At 34.6% G+C, this 19095-nt stretch overlaps 1 protein-coding gene across 1 annotated transcript in view; it reads left to right on the forward strand.

The window, feature by feature from the left end:
* The window catches only part of SPMIP7 (sperm microtubule inner protein 7), a 58748-nt gene that overhangs the window by 15752 nt on the left and 23901 nt on the right, over window positions 1-19095 (forward strand). The window contains exons 3-5 of the mRNA XM_087434723.1: window positions 11006-11082; window positions 16326-16464; window positions 18246-18313. Of these exons, the coding sequence (XP_087290849.1) occupies window positions 11006-11082; window positions 16326-16464; window positions 18246-18313 (284 nt within the window). The remainder of the gene's footprint in view (window positions 1-11005; window positions 11083-16325; window positions 16465-18245; window positions 18314-19095) is intronic.

Below are 19095 nucleotides of genomic sequence, written 5' to 3' on the forward strand. Positions count from 1 at the left end.
ATTTTAAATCATACCGAGTATATTCTTTGACCACAAGACTATTAGGACAGATCAAACACCCTAAATAATCATATATTTGGAAAGGTAAAAATATATTTATGAATGAGTCATGGGCCAAAGAAGAAAGCATAAGGAAACTAGAAAATACCTTGAACTGAATGATAATAGTATTGTAGCGAAATATGTGGGAATGCAACTGTAATAATGCCTGGAGGAAAATATATAATCTTAAATGAATGCGTTATAGCAGAAGAAAACCTGAGAATTCAAAAACTAAGCAAGGATCCATCTCAAGAAGTTAGAAAAATATGGCAAAATCAATTTTTTTAAGTTGAAAAAAGGAAATAATAAAGATAAAATAAGAAATTAAGGAAATGGGAAACAAACATATTTTAAAAGATCACCAATGCCACAAGTTGGTTTGTTGAAAAAAAATTATAAATATCTGCCAACGCCAATCAAAAAAACAAAAAATATAACTTTTGGAGAGCCAAATATAATAGTGGCCATAAAAGTATGCCTCTCCACATGGCCTTCAAAAATAATGCAGAACAAAACAAACAATAATATACAAAAATCATAGGTTCAACACAGCTAGAAGACAGAGAAATCCTCAACTTCAAATTACTGCAAGTTAAAAAAGAAATAGAAACCACAAAATTCTAACAAGTCATGTCTCAAGCTCTCAACAGAAACCTCTTTTGGTAAATGAGGGAAGTCTTGGAAAAATTATGTTGTAGAGAGAAGCCAGCCTAAGACTGATCTAAAAACCACTGATAAATAGATAAATTAGATTGTAAGTCTACAGAGAAGACTTTAAAAGCACACTTGATTTGAGGTGGCAGTCTCTGAAAGGCATTGATTGTGTAGGAGAAGAAGAAAGTTAAAAGGAGGGAGAGTTACCCTTTGGAGGTTGGGTGGTAAAGGAAAAAAAAGAAGGAAAAGAGGAAAATTTTAAATCCTGAAAGACAAAAAGAATTAATTAATTGGAGGTTGTACAACCCCTCTGGTAACAATCACCTAAGAAAAAATCTTTATTAAAGAAACCGTGCTTTGCTACATTGACAGAAGAGGGCACCATTGAACTAAGAATATTGTAATCACACCAAATTTACAAAACGAATTGAAGAAAACTGAATAAATCTATTCAAAGAAACTGTAATAAAACAAAAAACAAGAATCAAAATACTTGAGTGAAGAAAACTCCTTCTCAAATCAACTATAAAACAGAAGAAAATTGTAATATACCACTCCAAACTGAATTATGTATTGTCAAACAAGCATTTGAAGATATGAACATAAACTGCCTTCATATGGAAATTCAAAAATTAACTACAAATAAAATTGTAGGTGGAAAAAAAGAAAGAAATGAAAGAAAATTCATTCAAAATTTAGACTTAGTTACATGATGCCCAAGGGAAAGGAGACTAAAATAAAAATTTAACAAGAAACACTGCAGAAAGTCAGGAAAGCATGCAAGAGAATAAAAAGGAGATAAAGAATTAGTTAAAAATATCTGAGTGAAAGTGGTTAAAATGGATGATAGGCAAAGAAGAAACAATATACATATAACTGGAGTCCCTGAAGAAAAACTAAACAATAGAATGAAAATAATAGGTTAAACCACAGTTTCTCAACCTCGACACAATTGGCATTTGGGGCTGGATAATTCTTGGTTTGGGGGACATTTTGTGCAATATAGGATGATTAGAAGCATCCCTGGCTTCTACCTACTAGGTGCCAGTAGCATCCTTCCTGGTGAATGAAAATCCCTTCTCAAAAACCTAGAAAATGAACAGCTAAGTAAACCAAATGAAAGCACAAAAAGAGAAATAAAAGAGAGAAGAAAAGAAATTAACGAAGTAGAGGAGATAGAGTAACAGGCACTCAATTTACTTCCCTACCTTGAACAAATAGAAAACTATAGAAATGAGAAATATGAGAAATGTGATATGAGAAATAATGGTTTCCAGACATTGGACAAAGGCAGTGAAGTATTGGGATCTCTAAGGAAGGAAAAATAAGAATATGAACTCTGCAATTACACCAGCTTACTAACTAGAGGCAGTTTCTAAACCACAGTCCAGGGAAGGGAAATCCATACACAGCTTTACAGTCTTATGGAGCTGAGGAGACAGGGATTGGAGTTCTGGGAGGCCAAGGCATCCAGAATTTGCAGAGTTGGATAACAGAGAGGAGGGAGCTACAGAGAGAGGGCTGTGGAGACCTGGGGAAGAGAATGCACAGGTCTTTGAGCATGGATCTGTGCAGCTTGAAGGGGAAACTCCTGAAGCTGAGGAAAGACCCACTGTAGAGGACTGGCACCATCATTCTCTGAAGCTCAGACAGGGTTGGCAATGGTTCACGTCCTCACAAAGTAGAATGAAGAAACTTTATACTACGTGGGGCATCAGGCAGACTCTTCAGAAGGCTATCATCTTTGTATCAGGCTTAATTTGCCCTACTCTAAAGATTCCTCTGGATTTGCTTGAACAAAGGTTAAAAGTAATGCTCAAAAGCACCCAACTGATTTCAATTACTTAACTTTGTGCTGGAACAAAATCTAACACTATTTAAGAATAAAACAAGTTCTAGTAAACAATAAACTGACATCCGCAATAGGTACTCAATAGGAAATTAATTTTCACACAAAGTAGTAGGAAAATATGGCTCATAGTCAGGAGAAAAAAATAAATAAATAATATCAGACCCAGAAGTGATAGACATGAAGAAACAGGAAGACAAGTGTACGTTCAAACAGCTATTACGTACAAACATGTTCGATACATTCAGGATGGCAGAGGAAACCACAACCATGATGATAAGGAAAATGGATGATATAAACAAGACTCCAAAGGACTTCAGGGCACGAAAAATACAATAACTAAAATGAAAGATAAAGGGGTAGTTTTAAGAGCAGATCAGATCCTGGAGGATAAAAGATCAGTGAAATTAAAGACATAGCAATAGAAACTATCCAAAAAAAAATACAGAGAGAAAATTAATAAATAAAGCACCAGTGAGCCGTGAAACGATATCAAGCAGTCTCAACATACATGTAATTGGAGTCCCAGAAAAAAACAGAGGAGGAAAAATTATTTGGGGGAATAATGGCCCAAATTGTTCCTGACTGATGAAAATTATAAATTTGCAGACCCAAGAAACTCAACAAATGCCAAGAGCTGAATAAAGATAGATAAAACGATGCACATAAGTCACATTGTGATCAAGTGTTAAAAAGAAAATCTTAAACAGCTAGAGAAAAATAAACACATTTTGTACAGAGGAACGCATATAAGAATGACAGGAGGCTTCTTGTCAGAATCTGTGCAAGCCAGAAGAAAATGGAGACACATTTTAAATTCCAAAAACAAAAACAACTAAGAATACTTTAACCAACAATAACAAATTTCAAAAATAAAGGCAAAATGGAAACATTTTCAGAAAAGCAAAGCTTAGAGAATGTATTGCCAGCAGACCTGAAGGAAGTTCTTGAGACAGAAAAAAATAAAGTTTACAGAAATTTGAGTTTATGCAATGAAATGGAATGGAGGTCAACAGAAATGGTAGATATGTGAGTAAATATAAAATACTGTTTCGTTTTCAAGTTCTTTAAAATACCATTGACTGTTTAAAACACCAATATAGTAATGTATGCAATGTATTTTTGGGTTATAGTGTATGTTGAAATAAATTGTATAACGACAGAACAAGGGACATCAGGATGAAAATGGGTATATGCTGTTGTAATTTTTTACACTATTTGTGAAATGGTATAATATTACACTGTAAGCCTTAGAGTTAAAGACATATATTGTAAATACTAGAGTGACAGTAATAACAGCAATTAATGAATAAATAAATAAAGCATAGTCAATAAGCTAATAGGGAGAAATAAAATGAAATTTTAAAAAGAAAAAATACCTCAACTGGGACAGCCCCAAGGCCTAGTGGTTAAGTTCAATGCACTCCACTTCAGCAGCTCGGTTTCAGTTCCCGGGTATGGACCTACACAATTCGTCAGCGGCCATGCTGTGGCAGCGACCCATTTACAAAATAGAGGAAGACTGGCACAGATGTTAGCTCAAGGCGAATCTTCCTCAAGCAAAAAGAGGAAGATGGGCAATAGATGTTAGCTCAGGGCGAATCTTCCTCAGCAAAAAAAAAAACCTCAACTAATACGAAAGAAAGTAACACAAAAGGAAAAAGAGCAGATAAAATAAATACCCACTTATATGCTGACTACAAGAAAACTATGTTAAATATAAATAAATAGATGGGAAAATATATATCACGCAAAAACCAGTTAAAGAAACAGAAGAAGCAGTAATATTATCCAACAGGGTAGATTTTAGAACAAGAAATTTTACCAGATAGATATTTCATAATGATAAAGGGGGTCAATTTACAAAATTTACATGCATCTAATAACAAAACTCAAATACATGAAGCAAAAACCAATGAAACCAAAAAGCAGACCCACCATTACTATCAGACATTTAAAAACTCTATTTTTAGCAATTGATAGAAAAGATAGAAAAATGTGGAGTTATAGAAGATAATGAAAAACATTATCAACTAACTTGTCCTACTTGATATAGTCCACACAACAACAGCAGAATAGGAATTCTTTTCAAGTTCACACAGAATGTTCACCAAGATAAATTATATTCTGGGACATAAAACAAATCAAAAGAAAGTAAAAGAATGTAAATCATACAAAGAATATCTCTGATTGCAACTGAATTAAACTGGAAATCAATACTGAGAGATATCAGGTAAAGACTGAAGACACACATACACATGTTTAGGATCTAGCAATATAGCAAATGGCTAATACATCATGATAAAGTTGAGTTTATTCCAGAAATCTAAGATTTGCTTAACTTTAGAAAATCAGTGAACATAGTTAGCTGTATTGACTGATTAAAGTAGAAAAGTCATATACTTACCTCAACATAGGGAAAAATAAGTTTGATAAAAAGAATTGAAAATTATCCTAAAATTAATAATAGATATCTATGAAAAGGTCAATCAGACTCAATATTGAACAGTGAAATGTTGGAGCATTCCCTTTGTAATTCATATCAAGCAAGAGTGTCTTCTTTTACCTGGTCTGCACAGTATTGCACTGGGGAGTTCCTAGCCAGCCCAATCAAGCACACATATTTAAAAATAGTATAAAAATTAGAAAGGACTAAACGAAGCTGTTATTCTTGATAATATGATTATGTATGTTAACAATCCAAATAAATGTGCAGTTAAATTACTAAAATTAAAAAAAGAATTTAATAAAGTTGCTAGAAATAAACATTATTGTAAATTCATTAATTGTATTCTAAATATCAGCGAGAAACAAAATTTTTTAAAAGTTTAAGCTATCATTTAAAATTGCACTAAAACTATCAACTATTGTAATCAATCTAACAAAAGATATTTGAGAACCTTGTGGCAAAACTAGTAAATGTATTAAGAGAAAACAAAACCTAAATAGATAGAGAAATATACTGTTATCTGGATTGGAAGACTCAATATTCAAAAATTTTTTAAACCTTCCTAAGTTAATTTATAGTTTCAATGCAATTCCAATCAATATCCTAGCTGTATTTTTGTGGAATTTGAAAATTCTTCATAAAATGGATACAGAAAGCAAATAATCGGAAATAACCAAGATTATTCTTAGGAAGAGGGAAAAATTCAATACTCATTTATGATCAAAACTCTCAGCAAATTAGATTTAGAGGGGAACATCCTCAACTTGATACAGAGCATCTATCACCTAGGGCTAAAATAATAGTATTTAATGATGAAAGACTGAGAAAAAAAATGGAAGCTCTTTCTCTAATATCAGGAATAAGACAAAGATTCCTGCTTTTATTGCTTTTATTTTCCATTTAATGGAGAAGATAGCTATTGCAGAAAGGTAAGAAAAATAAACAGAAATCACAAATATTGGAAAAGAAGTAAATCCATTTCTTTATAGAGATGACATGATGATATTTACAGAGAATCCTCAGAAATCTACAAAGCAACTACTAGAAGTAATAGTTGAATTTATCAAAGGTATAGGTTTATTGCTAATATAAAAAAATCAATTGTATTTTTACATATCAGAAGCAAACAATCGGAAAATGAAATTTTAAAAGATTCCATTTACAATGGTGACAAAAACCATATATGCATGTTTTCTTCACTGAAAACTATAGTACATTACTGGGTGAAATAAATTAAAGAAGACCTAAATAAATGGAAAGCAAACCAGGTTAATGGACTGGAAGACATTCTTGTTAATATGTTAATACTTTCCCAAATGATCGATAGATTCAATGCAAACCCTATCAAAATCCTAGGAGGCTCTTTTGTAGACATTTATAAGCTGATTATAAAATCTATATAAAATGCAAAACCTAAAATGGCTGAAACACACTTTTCAATAAAAAGAATAAAGTTGGAGGATTTATGCTACCAGATTTCAAGTCTTAGTATAAAGTTACAATAGTCAGTGCCAGTTGGCAAAATGATTGACTTACAGATCAATGGAACATAATAGAGAGTCCAGAAATAGAGCTACCTATACATTGCCATTTGATTTTTTAAAAATGTGCCAAGGCATTTCAATGAAGAAAGCCTTTCAGCAAATTACTGAAACAACTGGATATCCTTATGGGAAAAAAATCAACTTTTATGACATTAACATATACAAAAAAGTAACTTGAAGTGGATAATAAGCCTGAATATAAAATTAAGATTATACACCCTTTTGAAATAGTTAGATCTTCAAAATATATTTTTAAGAAAATGAAACAGCAAGCCACAGAACAGGAAAAATATTCACAGTTTTGTATCTGAAAAAGGACTTTTATCTAGAATGTATAAAGATATCTTAAAATTGATAATAACAAGATGAACAACCCAAATGAAAGATCTGAACGGACACTTCACACAAAAATATAAGAATGGCTAATAAACACGTGAGAAGATGCTCAACGTGCTGAGTCATTAGTGAAATACAATTTAAAATAAAACATATCCTCTTGGTGGTTACCAGAGGGGAAGGGGTGAGGGCGGAAGGTGAAAGGGGTGTATGGTATACTTGTGTACGGTGATGAATTGTAATTAGTCTTTGGGCAGTGAACATAATGTAATCTACACAGAATTCAAAATACAATGATGTACACCCAAAGTTTATGTAATGTTATAAACCAATGTTACCACAATAAAAAATAAATAAATAAAAGATCATGAAAAAAAATAAAACATATACTCACAATGGCTAAAATTAAAAAGACTGAAAATTTCATGTGTTGGTAAGTATACAGAACACTGGAACTCTCACGAACTGCTGGTGGGAATTAGAAATGGTACAACTACTTTGCAAACTCTTTAGCCATTTTTTAAAAGTTAAATATATACCCATCAAGTGACCCAGCCATTCCACTTCTAGATATTTACTCAAGACAAATTTAAATATATGTCCACACAGGGACTAGGACATAAATGTTCAAAGCAGCTGTATTCATAATAGCCAAAAAGTGGAAACAAACTAAATACTCATGTGCATGTGGAAGTATGAACAAATTGTGGCATGTCCATACAATGGAATAGTATTCAGCATTTAAAAAGACCAAACTATTGATACATGCAACAAGATGAATGAATTTCAAAATCATTATACTGAGTGTAAGTAGCCAGAAACAAAATATCACATGCCAACTGATTCAATTGAAATAAAATTCTAAAAATGCAAACCTATAAAGAGTATCCAAAAGTGGATCACTTGTTGCCCCAGCCAAGGAGCAGATGGAGAAATGGATGGCAAAGGGGCATGAGAAGTCTTTTGGCAAAATGTAAATGCTTTGAATCTTGTCTGTTGTGTTGGTTTCATGGGTGTACACAACTGTAAAATCTCATCAAATTGCATGCCTTAATGGATTCAATTCATTGCAAGTAAATTATGCCCCAATACAGTTTATTCTTTAAAAACTAAGAGATATTATAAATAATGTTATGCCAATGAAGTTGAAAATTTAGATAAAATGAACAAATTTCTTGAAAACACAACTTACCAAAACTGACACAAAAAGAGAACCAGAATAGCCCTATATCTATTAAAATAGTTTAATTGATTATCAAAACACTTTCTACAGAAAAAACTCCGGGCCTAGATAGTTTTACTGATGAATAAGATCAGATATTGAAGGAAGAAATAGTATCGTCTTACCCAAATAATATATTTGAGGACAAAAGAAACCTGTCATCAAAATATGAAAAAGGTACTACAATAAAAAATTACAGTCTAATATGTCTATGAACAGACAAAAAATCCTGAGAAAAATTTTACTAAATTGAATTTGGTAATATTTAAAAAAGATAATATACTATGACCATTGGAGATTATTCCAGGATTGCAAGATTGGTTTAGCATTCAAAATCAGTGAAGATAATTTACTACATGTGTTCTCAAACCACCACAGAGTTAAGTTAAAAATAAATAGCAAAAAAAAAATGTCTAGGAAAATATCAAATATTTATAAATTAAACACTACACTTCTAGATAAACTAGGAGTCAAAGAAGAAATCACAATTGAAATTAGAAAATGTTTTAAACTGAATGATAATGAAAAGACAACATATTGAATTGTGTGTAATGCTGTTAAAATTCTGCTAAGAAGAAAAAAATTAGCCTTTTGTATGTAATATTAGAAGACAAGAAAAGTTCAAAATTGATATGTTTCAATCTTAGGAAATTAGAAAAGTGATTAAATTAAACTGAAAATAAGAAGGGAGAAGGTTAAAAAGTTAAGAGTAGAAATCAATGAAATAAAGAATAGATACACAAGAGAGAATTTTAAAAGCCAAAAACAGTTTCTTTGAAAAGATCAACAAAAGTGATAGAACTCATTATTATCAAGAAAAAGAGAGAGAATACATATCACCAATATAAGAAATCAATGAGGAGTTATTACTACAGATCTTAAAAGAAAAATAGTGGAATATTACAAACTACTGTATGTTGGTTAATTTGATATTTTAGATTAAATGAACAAATTCCTTCAAAAATACAACTTACTAAAGTTGATACTAGATGAAATAGAATATATCAGTGCCCCATGTATATTAAAGAAATTTTACTTTTCCTATCAAAAATCTTCCCACACTGAAAACTTCAGGATCAGATAGTTTCACTGCTGAGTTTTATCAAGCATTCTAGGAAGAAATGACACCAATCTTATATAAGTTATTTCATAAAATAGAAGAAGGAACACTTCCCAACTAGTTTTAGGAGTCCAACTTGCCTAATATACCAAAACCAGACAAAGATATATAAAAAAACAGGAAATTACAGACTAATATTTGTCATGTACAGAGACATAAAAATAGTTATGAAGTATTAGCAAATCAAGAACAGTAATTTGCTGTTGGATGCAACAGCATGTAGGATGACGTACCACAATCATGTGAGGTTTACCTCGGGATTGCAAATATTACTTCACCATTCAAAAATCAATCAATATAATTCATCACACTAACAAAATAAGGGAAAAAATTCTTTATTTCACTAGATATAGCTTTGATTAAATTTTTAAAAATATAATGAACAGGTTTAAATAGAGACTAGAAACAGGTGAAGAAGGAAAAATAAGAAAGTTGATAGAGGTAGAATGGAAGGTAGACATGGAAATTAAAGGTGAAGAGATGAAAAGTTGAGACTTGGAGGATAGAGTAAGAAAGTTCAATATTTGTCTAAAATAGGAATTTCGTAAGAAGAGAATAAAGAGAATCCATTGACAATAAAGAGATAAAAATGGAGAATCGTTCCAATTGGTGAAAAGTCATGAATTCTCAGCTTGAAGAAGCATAACAAGTCCTAAGGCAGATGAACAAAACATATCGTTTCCTAAAAAAAGTATATTGAAACTGTAGAAAAACCAAGACAAATATCTGAAATACAACCAGAGAAGGTAGAGTCACAGAATACCTGCCAACAGTTAAACTCAGTATACTTTCAAAAGCAACACTACTGTCCAGAAGTCAATGAGATATATCTGTTACTAAATAATCATAACCATTAAACTAAGATTCTAAACCCAGTCAGAGCATTATTCAAAAGTGAGGATGGGGGCCGGCCTGGTGGCGCAAGCGGTTAAGTGTGCGCGCTCCACTGCGGCGGCCCAGGGTTCGCAGGTTTGGATCCCGGACGCGCACCGACGCACCAGTTGTTAAGCCATGCTGTGGTGGCGTCCCATATAAAGTAGAGGAAGATGGCCATGGATGTTAGCTCAGAGCCAATCTTCCTCAAGAAAAAAGGGGAGGATTGGGATCAGATGTTAGCTCAGGGCTAGTCCTCCTTACAAAAAAAAAAGTAAGGATAAATTAAAAAAACAGAACTAAAAGAAGTTCACAACCTTGAAAGAACTGCTGAAAATTGAACTTCAGGAAGAAGAGAACCAAGAACCCAGGAGGAAAAAAAATAAGCAAGATACAAGAAACAAAAGTAAGCAAAGAATTGGTAAAATATCGTGGAAAATCTAAATAAATAATAGCCATTAGAGATAGAAATAACAATGGTTATAATAATAATACATAATTAATTAATTTTAATATAATAAGATGGAAGGTAGAGAGAGGGAAGTACTTCAGAGCTAATGTCCTTGTATTATTGAAGACAAGACAGACAAGACTTTTAAAAATGTTTTAATGACATGGTGCTAAAAACTAATTATTTGGTTATGTTTAAAATTCAAGAGCTTTCTTATAAAAATCTGACTTTCCATTAACTTTAATATACATTTTGTAAATTTTAACTTAATCACTAGGAGACTATACAGAGAAGGTAAACTTCCTAGGCAATAGAGGAAAGTAGGGAAGCATTAAATCTAGTAGATCCGAGAGGTGCGATGAAAGAAGAAAAGTGAAGAAAGAGGAAAAAAGCATGGTGAATAGGACACATTAGCAATTCCCAATCATACCTAATCTCTTTTAACTTATTATTCATGCCTTCTAGGACAATGGAGAACCACTTTCACAACCAAACAAGAAACACAATGCAAAGGACTCATTTTACAAGTCCTCTACACAAAAGTAAGCCTTTGTTCCCAATAGAGTTTTGATTTAAAATAAATTGCTTTTATCTTTAATGACACATCCCCTTTGCATCTACAATATCCTGTACTCTATGAATAATTCAGAGAACATCAAACACAGATATTTACTTATTCACGTTGATTGCTAAAATAAACAGGTCTAGGAAGAGTCTTAAAGAAAACCTATGTTTAAGATAAGAATAAAACCAAAACAGAAAGGAAATGGCCAGAGAGAGAGGAGGAGATGAGGACAGAGTCATAAAAAACAAGAGTGGAGAAATCTGGAAGGAGGAGGACTCCGTTACTTGGTCAGAAAATAGAGAGAGGACCTGTTATGTTTCTATGCCCCAGGCTACAAGATTCATCAGTGAATAAAGCAGACACGTCTCTCCTCTCAAAGAGGTCTTATTCTAAAGGGAGACGGACAATGAGCAACAAATAAAATAAGAAAATAAATAGATGGCATCTTAGAAGGCGTTGAGTCTATGAAAAAATAACAGAGAAAAAGTGGAACAGGATAAGAAGATCAGGAGTGCCTTGTGTGGGGGTAATAGGCCTTAGTAATAAATAGGAGGTCTGGGTAGGCCTCCTTGAGTGATGAGACTTGAGCAGAAACTCAGAAAAGGTAAAGGAGTGACGTGCAGATATCTGGAGTGATTATTTTCCAAGCAGACGGAATATAGAGTGAAAGCCCCAGGTCAGAAGTGTGCTTGAGGTGTGGAGGAAGAACAAAGGCAGGGCGTTTGGAACAGAGTAAGAGGGGGAAGTAGCCAAAGAAGAGGTCAGAAAGTGCAAGCGAGTGCTCTAGAGCCAGATCTAGCACCTAGAGGGGCACTTTAAGCAACTGTAAATACCAGGGCTTTTACTCTGAGTGAGGAGAGGGTTTAGCAGCGAAGTGGCTAGAACAATGTATATTAAAGCAAAAATGGTGGCTGCTATGTTGAAAGTGGACAGGTGAGGGGAGAAGCCTGGAGACTAGTTAGGAGGTTACTGCTGTCATCTAGGTCAGAGATAAGGGTGGCTTGAGGAGGATGGTAGGAAGCTGGGGGCAGGGGTGGCTTCTGGATATATTTCAAAAGAGGAGCTAATACAATTTCCAGATTGGAGGTAATAAGTCTGAAAGAAAGAGGAGTCAAGAATGATTCCAAGGCTTCGGTCTATGCAGCTGGATGGACTGAACTTCCCGTTACTTCACAAGATGAAGTCAGGTGGAGCAGGTTTGGAGGGAAAGATCAGAAGTCAGTTTTAGACATGCTGAATAGAAAGATGTTCAATAGACCTCCAGGTGAGTATGTCAAGTAGGCTATGGGGTATATGGATCTGGAGCCTGGGAGAGAGTTCTGGGCTAGAGAAATAAGGCTGGTGTCACGGCTCATAGACAGTTACGTAAACACACAGCTCTGGATGAAGCACCAAAGGAAAAGTGCAGTCAGAGCGGTAAAGAGCTTGAGTCTGGCATCTCTACCTTAAGAAAGAGGAGAACAGAGGAAATACCAACAAAGGACTGAGAAGAAGCAACCAATAGAGGAGGAGGAAAATGAAGAGATTCTAGTGCCTGGAAGGCAAATTAGGAGAGTGTTTCAGAGAGGAGAGGGTGATGAACTGTTTTCCATCATGCAAATGAGTCAAGTAAGATGAAGCCCCAGAATGGATGACAGGAATTGACCAGTGGATTTAGAAATGAGCTGAATGATAGACAGCAGAGACATGGTGGAGAGGAAGCAGCAGCCGTGAGAATAAAGGCATAACAAATGTGTGTGCTGCAAAGAGCTTCACGTCTGCCCGCGATCCTGCTTTCCTCTCATATGCCGAACACGGCAGACGGGCTTCACGTTTCAACTTATTTGAAGGCACCCTCATCACCAAATACAGTTTCATGAAATACACATATGAATAGATACTATCTGACAAGGTTTATGAATATATAAAGAAATACATGAGAAATGTGTGATTAAAATCAGAAGTCATACTGTTTTTGTTTTGTTTTTTCTCTGCAACTCTTGTTAGCAGAAAAAACAGCATCTGGATATTTGTCAACCAAAATGATGCCGAATTTGTAAATTAAAATGTCATCTAGTGGACCTTTTTCTTATACGTTTTTTGTATAAGACATTTTCTGTGAAATATCCTTCCATTGTTTAACCTTTTGTTCTGTCATCTTTATTTAGTTTGCATGAAGTTAAAAATTAAGCATTTTAAAAATTTTTACTGCATGCCCATTTTGTGGCTGGGATGGGGGAGGAGGCAAACTCGATTTGAACATATACTTCTAAATTCTAATGCAAAATTATATAATTTTTTCTGTAAACAATATCAATTTTTAATTAGGGAGTATTTTTTTTAGCCTATATTCAGTCTAGAGGAAAGGATAATGAGTAAAACAAATTGCTTTGTTAAAAGGATTATAATGCTGCATTGTCTGAAGTTAGCACCTCTTGGACTGAGTCGTTTGTCTCAACGACATGTATGACGAATCTATATGGCAAGTTTGCGGCAAGATCATGTTCGTATCATCCCATTGTAAAGCGACTTCAAAAAATATGGGAACAGTTATTTCTGAACAGTTCTTTTTGGTTTTTTTTTGTGTGTGTGTGTGCTGTCACCTGTCAACACCCGCTTTTTGTTTTCCTCAAAGAAGAGTGTTGCTAATTTGTGAGCCTTCATTTACTCAAAGTGAAATGGTTAAAAATATTTATCCAGTTAGAATAGGCTTCATCTTTTTAACAACTCATTAAAAACAAAACAGAACTCTGGCTTATGAGATGACTATACTAATTTATGTTCTTTACGGAGCTGTAGTGCTTTAAGAACACTACTTAAAAAGCAAAATAGTGTTGGTTTACATTAAAAAAAAGAAGAAATATATGATATGGAGGTGGATTTCAGAATCTTAGAACAAACTGAGAAAAGAGCACTGAAAAGACATCAGCAGTCTTAGATTCCAACTATAAGGTCCCAAACATGTCTAACTGCTACATGTGGGCCTCTGGCATCCTCCAGTCTTTTCAATTTTCTCACCTTAAAAATGAAGGATTATAACTATAACCCTAATTTCCTGTCTGGCTTTTGAGTTCATTCTATATTGTATTGTTATGGTTATTTCTATCAAAAAAAATTTCCAATGGTCATCTTAGTTAATGTTTTGGCTAAATTCATGATACTTTAATCAGAATATAGGAGTTTTTTTTACAAAACTAAGTATCAAATCATACTATTTAATAGTCTCTTTTAAAAAATATCATATAAAAGTTTTCTTAAGGAAAAAACTTGTATAACTTCTGTAGAAAATTCCATAAAACATTCATGAAACAGAGGCTCAAACAGTGATGTATCTTTCAAGCTTTGATTCAACTCACAGATTAATTTCTTAGTACAGTACCAGTCAGATATTATGTCAGAAAAATGCACTGTTTAAGTTTGTGCTACAATTGAAAATATTTTGTAAGATTTAACTTTTCCTTAGGACACAGTAATTTCACACAGAATGAGTGAGTTCAAAATCTAGACACACAATGAAAACACTATGGAACCATCACTGTGCTCTTTAACTTTACTAATATTATTTTATTGAATCCTCACAACATTCCTATGTTGTAAATATAGTTTTTATTTTATTCTTTATTTACTCTTTTATCTCAAGCCCCTAGCACAATGCTTGAAATATAATAATCTCTGAACAAACATTTGTTGAGGAAATGGGGATCACTGGTAATTCTTTAATTGCAAACTTACTTTGACCAACAGTGGGATTATTTAAAAGGATAGGGTTGGGGCCGGCCCCGTGGCTTAGCGGTTGGGTGCATGCGCTCCGATACTGGCGGCCCGGGGTTCGGATCCCGGGCGTGCACCGACGCACCGCTTCTCCGGCCATGCTGGGGTCCCGTCCCACATGCAGCAACTAGAAGGATGTGCAACTATAACATACAACTATCTACTGGGGCTTTGGGGAAAAAAAGGAGGAGGATTGGCAATAGATGTTAGCTCAGAGCCAGTCTTCCTCAGCAAAAAGAGGAGGATTAGCATGGATGTTAGCTCGGGGCTGATCTTCCTCACAAAAAAAAAAAAAAGGATAGGGTTGACTTACAGAACGGAAAGATCAGCGTTAGTACCACGTTTGGACAGGGCAAGAGCAGGATCCGGCATCGGGGCAGCAGGAGCACAGGCCATCTGTCCATCTGTCCTATCAGAACACAGTCACTGGAATCAGGGAAGTTTTTTTGTCATACAGGATCAAATTGGAGTCTATTTCACTGCACCTGTCATGTATGTCTGTCCAAAAGAACAGCAACTTTCAAAATTCCAAATACAAGATGATACCTTTAGATCCAAATCCTTGGATGTATATAATTATTGCATTTACTAAGATAGTTGGAGTCCTTGTACCACGGTCAAGATTTTTATAATTTGTGTGCATTGGTGTGGAACAGTAAGAATGTTGCTGACTCTTCAGAGGCAAAATCATCTGGATTTGAGTCCTGACTTCGACCATCAATAGCTAAGTGACCTGAAGCAAACCTATTCAATTCTCTAAGCCATAGTTTATTTATTTGTAAATTAATGGGTTTCCTGCCTTGCTGCAAAGGTCAAATGAATTTTTTTTGTAACCTCTAAGATGTATATAAGTACATGCGTTAGCTTTCTACTGCTGGGTGACAGATCACCACAAATTTAGCAGCTTTAAACCACACCCACATATTATCTCATGGTTCTGTGGGTCAGAAGTCCAGGCATGTCCCAACTGGATTCAGTGCTTAAGGTTTCTCACCCGGAATCAAGGTGTCAGCTGAGGTTGGGTCCTCATCTTCCGAGATCATTTGGATTGTTGGCAGAATTCAGTTCATCGCAGCTGTAGGGCTCATGCGATTTGTTTCTTTAAGGACAGCTGAAGAGCATCTGCTGCTGATTTTGTCTCTTTTGAGGACTTACCTGTTTAGGTCAGACTCAGGATAATCCGCCTTTTGATTAACTCAAATTCAACTGATTATGGACATTAATTACATGTGTACAATCCCTTTAGCCATATAAGATTGCCATATAAAGTGTCACAGGAGTGATATCCTATCATGTTCATTTGTTCTGCTCACACCTGAGGGGAGGTGATTAAGTACGGTGTGTACACCAGGGGCAGGAATCTCGGGGCACATCTTAGAATTCTGCCTACCATAGTATATGATATTTTTATGACCTATACTCATTGAATATGGATTTTTCATAAAATGTCATTATTTAATAATTTTGTAGAGCTTATGAAGTTGTTCCTTGGGACAAGAGGCTACCACCAAAACTCAGTCCAGAAGAAACAACAGTGGAAAAAGCTGCTGACCTCATCTCACAGTGTTTTACACTGAAGAGATACGAAAACTTGCCAGCAATAACTCAGGTCGGTGAACATCCCCAGGCGACAATGCATTTATTACTGAAGTAAACTCCGAAACGTTAAGTCACAACAATACTTATTTTATTGTTAAGAATTATGGAGAGAACAGGTAAATATATGCATTTATGAACTGAAAGTGCCATAATCATAAAAATCGTCAATAACCTCAAATACTTTTATATTATCCAATATTGACATTATAAAATTTTTAGTTAAAGACAACCTTCTTCAAAAGTCATTTGCAATGGCTGTGTTTACTTTAACAATTGCAAAAGAATGAGTAAATGATGAAAAGACACGGATAAATGATTATGATTCCACCAGAAATCCTAAGCTGAGAATAGTTCTTGAAATTGAATCTAGAACTTACTTCTGCGCTTTTCAAGGCAGAATGGGAAAATCCATTAACCACAAAGCACAATTAGTTGCCTGTAGAGATGTCCATTCTTTTCATTTCTGAACATCAAGAATTCATCATGGATTATGGTATCCACACCACAGCCAGGGCACTTGTCCTAAAGTGTTAATCTCTTCATGTTACACCACTGATTAAAACCCATCCCTTTTTATAAAGTAAAATTCATACTCCTTGACATGACACATACCCAATTCTCTGTTATCTGCCCATGACCCCCTCCTCAGCCTCATCTCTCCCCCTGTCTCACCCTCTTCCTCTTTCACCCTACCGCCCAAACATCAGCCTCCACACTGTATTATGTCATATTGCATTCTATGCTGAACATCTCTCAAATCCTCAAGTCGGCCATGTTCTTGTTCAGTCTGTCTTTTGCAAGTAGCGTTCCACTGCCTTATCACTCTATTTTTTCCACGCTAAATTCCAAGAATCCTTCAGAGCTTATTTTAGACCTCCCAACATTGGTTTAGATGTTCGTGCTCTGTGCTTGCAAAGCAACTTCTACTTCCATTGAGTCTCATTCTTTTGTGCCATATCGCATCCCTTAGAAGTCTGACAGTTCCTGGGACTACTTCTCATAATGGAGTTTTTTAATATATAAAAAATACATAGGACTAAAAAGGAAAACTATGAAATTATATTGAAATACAGTTCTAAACATGGACTCCTAAGAGGTTCATGAACCACAAGTTAAGTCCACATTATTTTGAAAAACTTTTTCAGCTTTTACAGAGAAAAATGATGAGAGGAAAAATATAGCTGTAATACAAAATCTCAGCATGGGATTTGCACATAGAAATTAAAATCAATTAAAGGACAAAAACGTGCCTAGATTCTTGTAACTATTTTTTAAGGGTCTCTCAACTACTCTAACATATTTTTATATCTTGTGAAAATTGGTCATTTTATTACATGTTTTTTGGCGTTAAATTATACTGGTATCCAATGTCCTTCCCGGCAAGATGAGGTTCAAAGCTCAGGTCTGGCCTGGGGCTGCAGAGGATGGGCTAAGGTAGATCCAAATAAGCATAGTCTCTAGGATGAAAACCAAAATCAGACCTTTCCTAAGGGCTTCAATTCAAAGGAAGTTGATAGTGAGTCAGATTCCAGCTATGAGAAAACAAACTGAAATTGAGGGTCTGAGAGCAGAGCGGAGACCAGGAGTGGCTCAGGATCAAACCCCTGATTTGCTAAGGATGCTTGGGGAATGCTTTTCATTGGGAGCCTGGTGCTTGCTTATGATGCGGAAAGGACTGTTAAGAGCACTGGAGCTTATATACTAGAAATTACAGTAATTGGAGCTTATACACTAGAAATTACAGTAACCTGTTCATTAAATATCTGTCATTCATTTTGATGATGATTTTAGATGGTTGGTGGACTCTGGGACAGATTTCAAACAAGATCTTTCTTGGCACCAGTCAAACCAGTTAATTTGTAAGTTTTATCTCCTAATGTTCTCATCACTAGATTTTTTTCACTATCACATATTTATCATTAAGAATCTGATGCTCTATCTAGCCCATGGGTTAGAGGGAGGGGTGAGGGGTATATCCTCTGGAGAGAATTCCAGGGGCCCTCAGACTTCCATCCCTGTGACTGGGAAGAGAACCCAAATCCCAGCTCAATTGCTCACTGTTGCCTGCTTTCTCTCTTTTTTTCTCTTAACCCTCCTTAAAATTTAGACTATTAAATATACTATAACCATTTAAAAATGAGTGCTGTATAAATAATTTGACAGGAAGAGTTACAATGTTACAAAATCCATGGAATTCAAGGTATTATAAATTATTTTCTATGAACTTTTGTATCATATATGTATTTTGTGTTCTATTAATGCTGGAAACTATGGATTTATTACTAATCCTTCCATATATGTAATTTTGTGCATTTAGTCTAAAAAACTTTGGTGTTTCTGCCTTTAAAAATGTCACCATTTTGTCTCTTTATTTTTGTTTTCACTGCAACTCACAATCCAGGTATTCATCTCTGTTTAAATTTTTTGAAGTTATTTTTTAATATTTCATATATACAAAAGCTATACATAACAATATGATATAATCTGTGTGTCTACCTCCCAGCTTTAGAAATAAAGCATTACCAGCACAATGGAAGCCCCTATGTACTTCTCTCTAAGCACATGCACCTTCCTCATGGATCACCATTATTCTAGATGTGATGTTTCACATTTTCATGCACCCCTTTATTCCTTGAAAACA

This window comes from Ceratotherium simum, chromosome 1 (genome assembly GCF_057802395.1).
Source record: "Ceratotherium simum simum isolate JZ-2026a chromosome 1, ASM5780239v1, whole genome shotgun sequence".
NCBI classification, from domain to species: domain Eukaryota; kingdom Metazoa; phylum Chordata; class Mammalia; order Perissodactyla; family Rhinocerotidae; genus Ceratotherium; species Ceratotherium simum.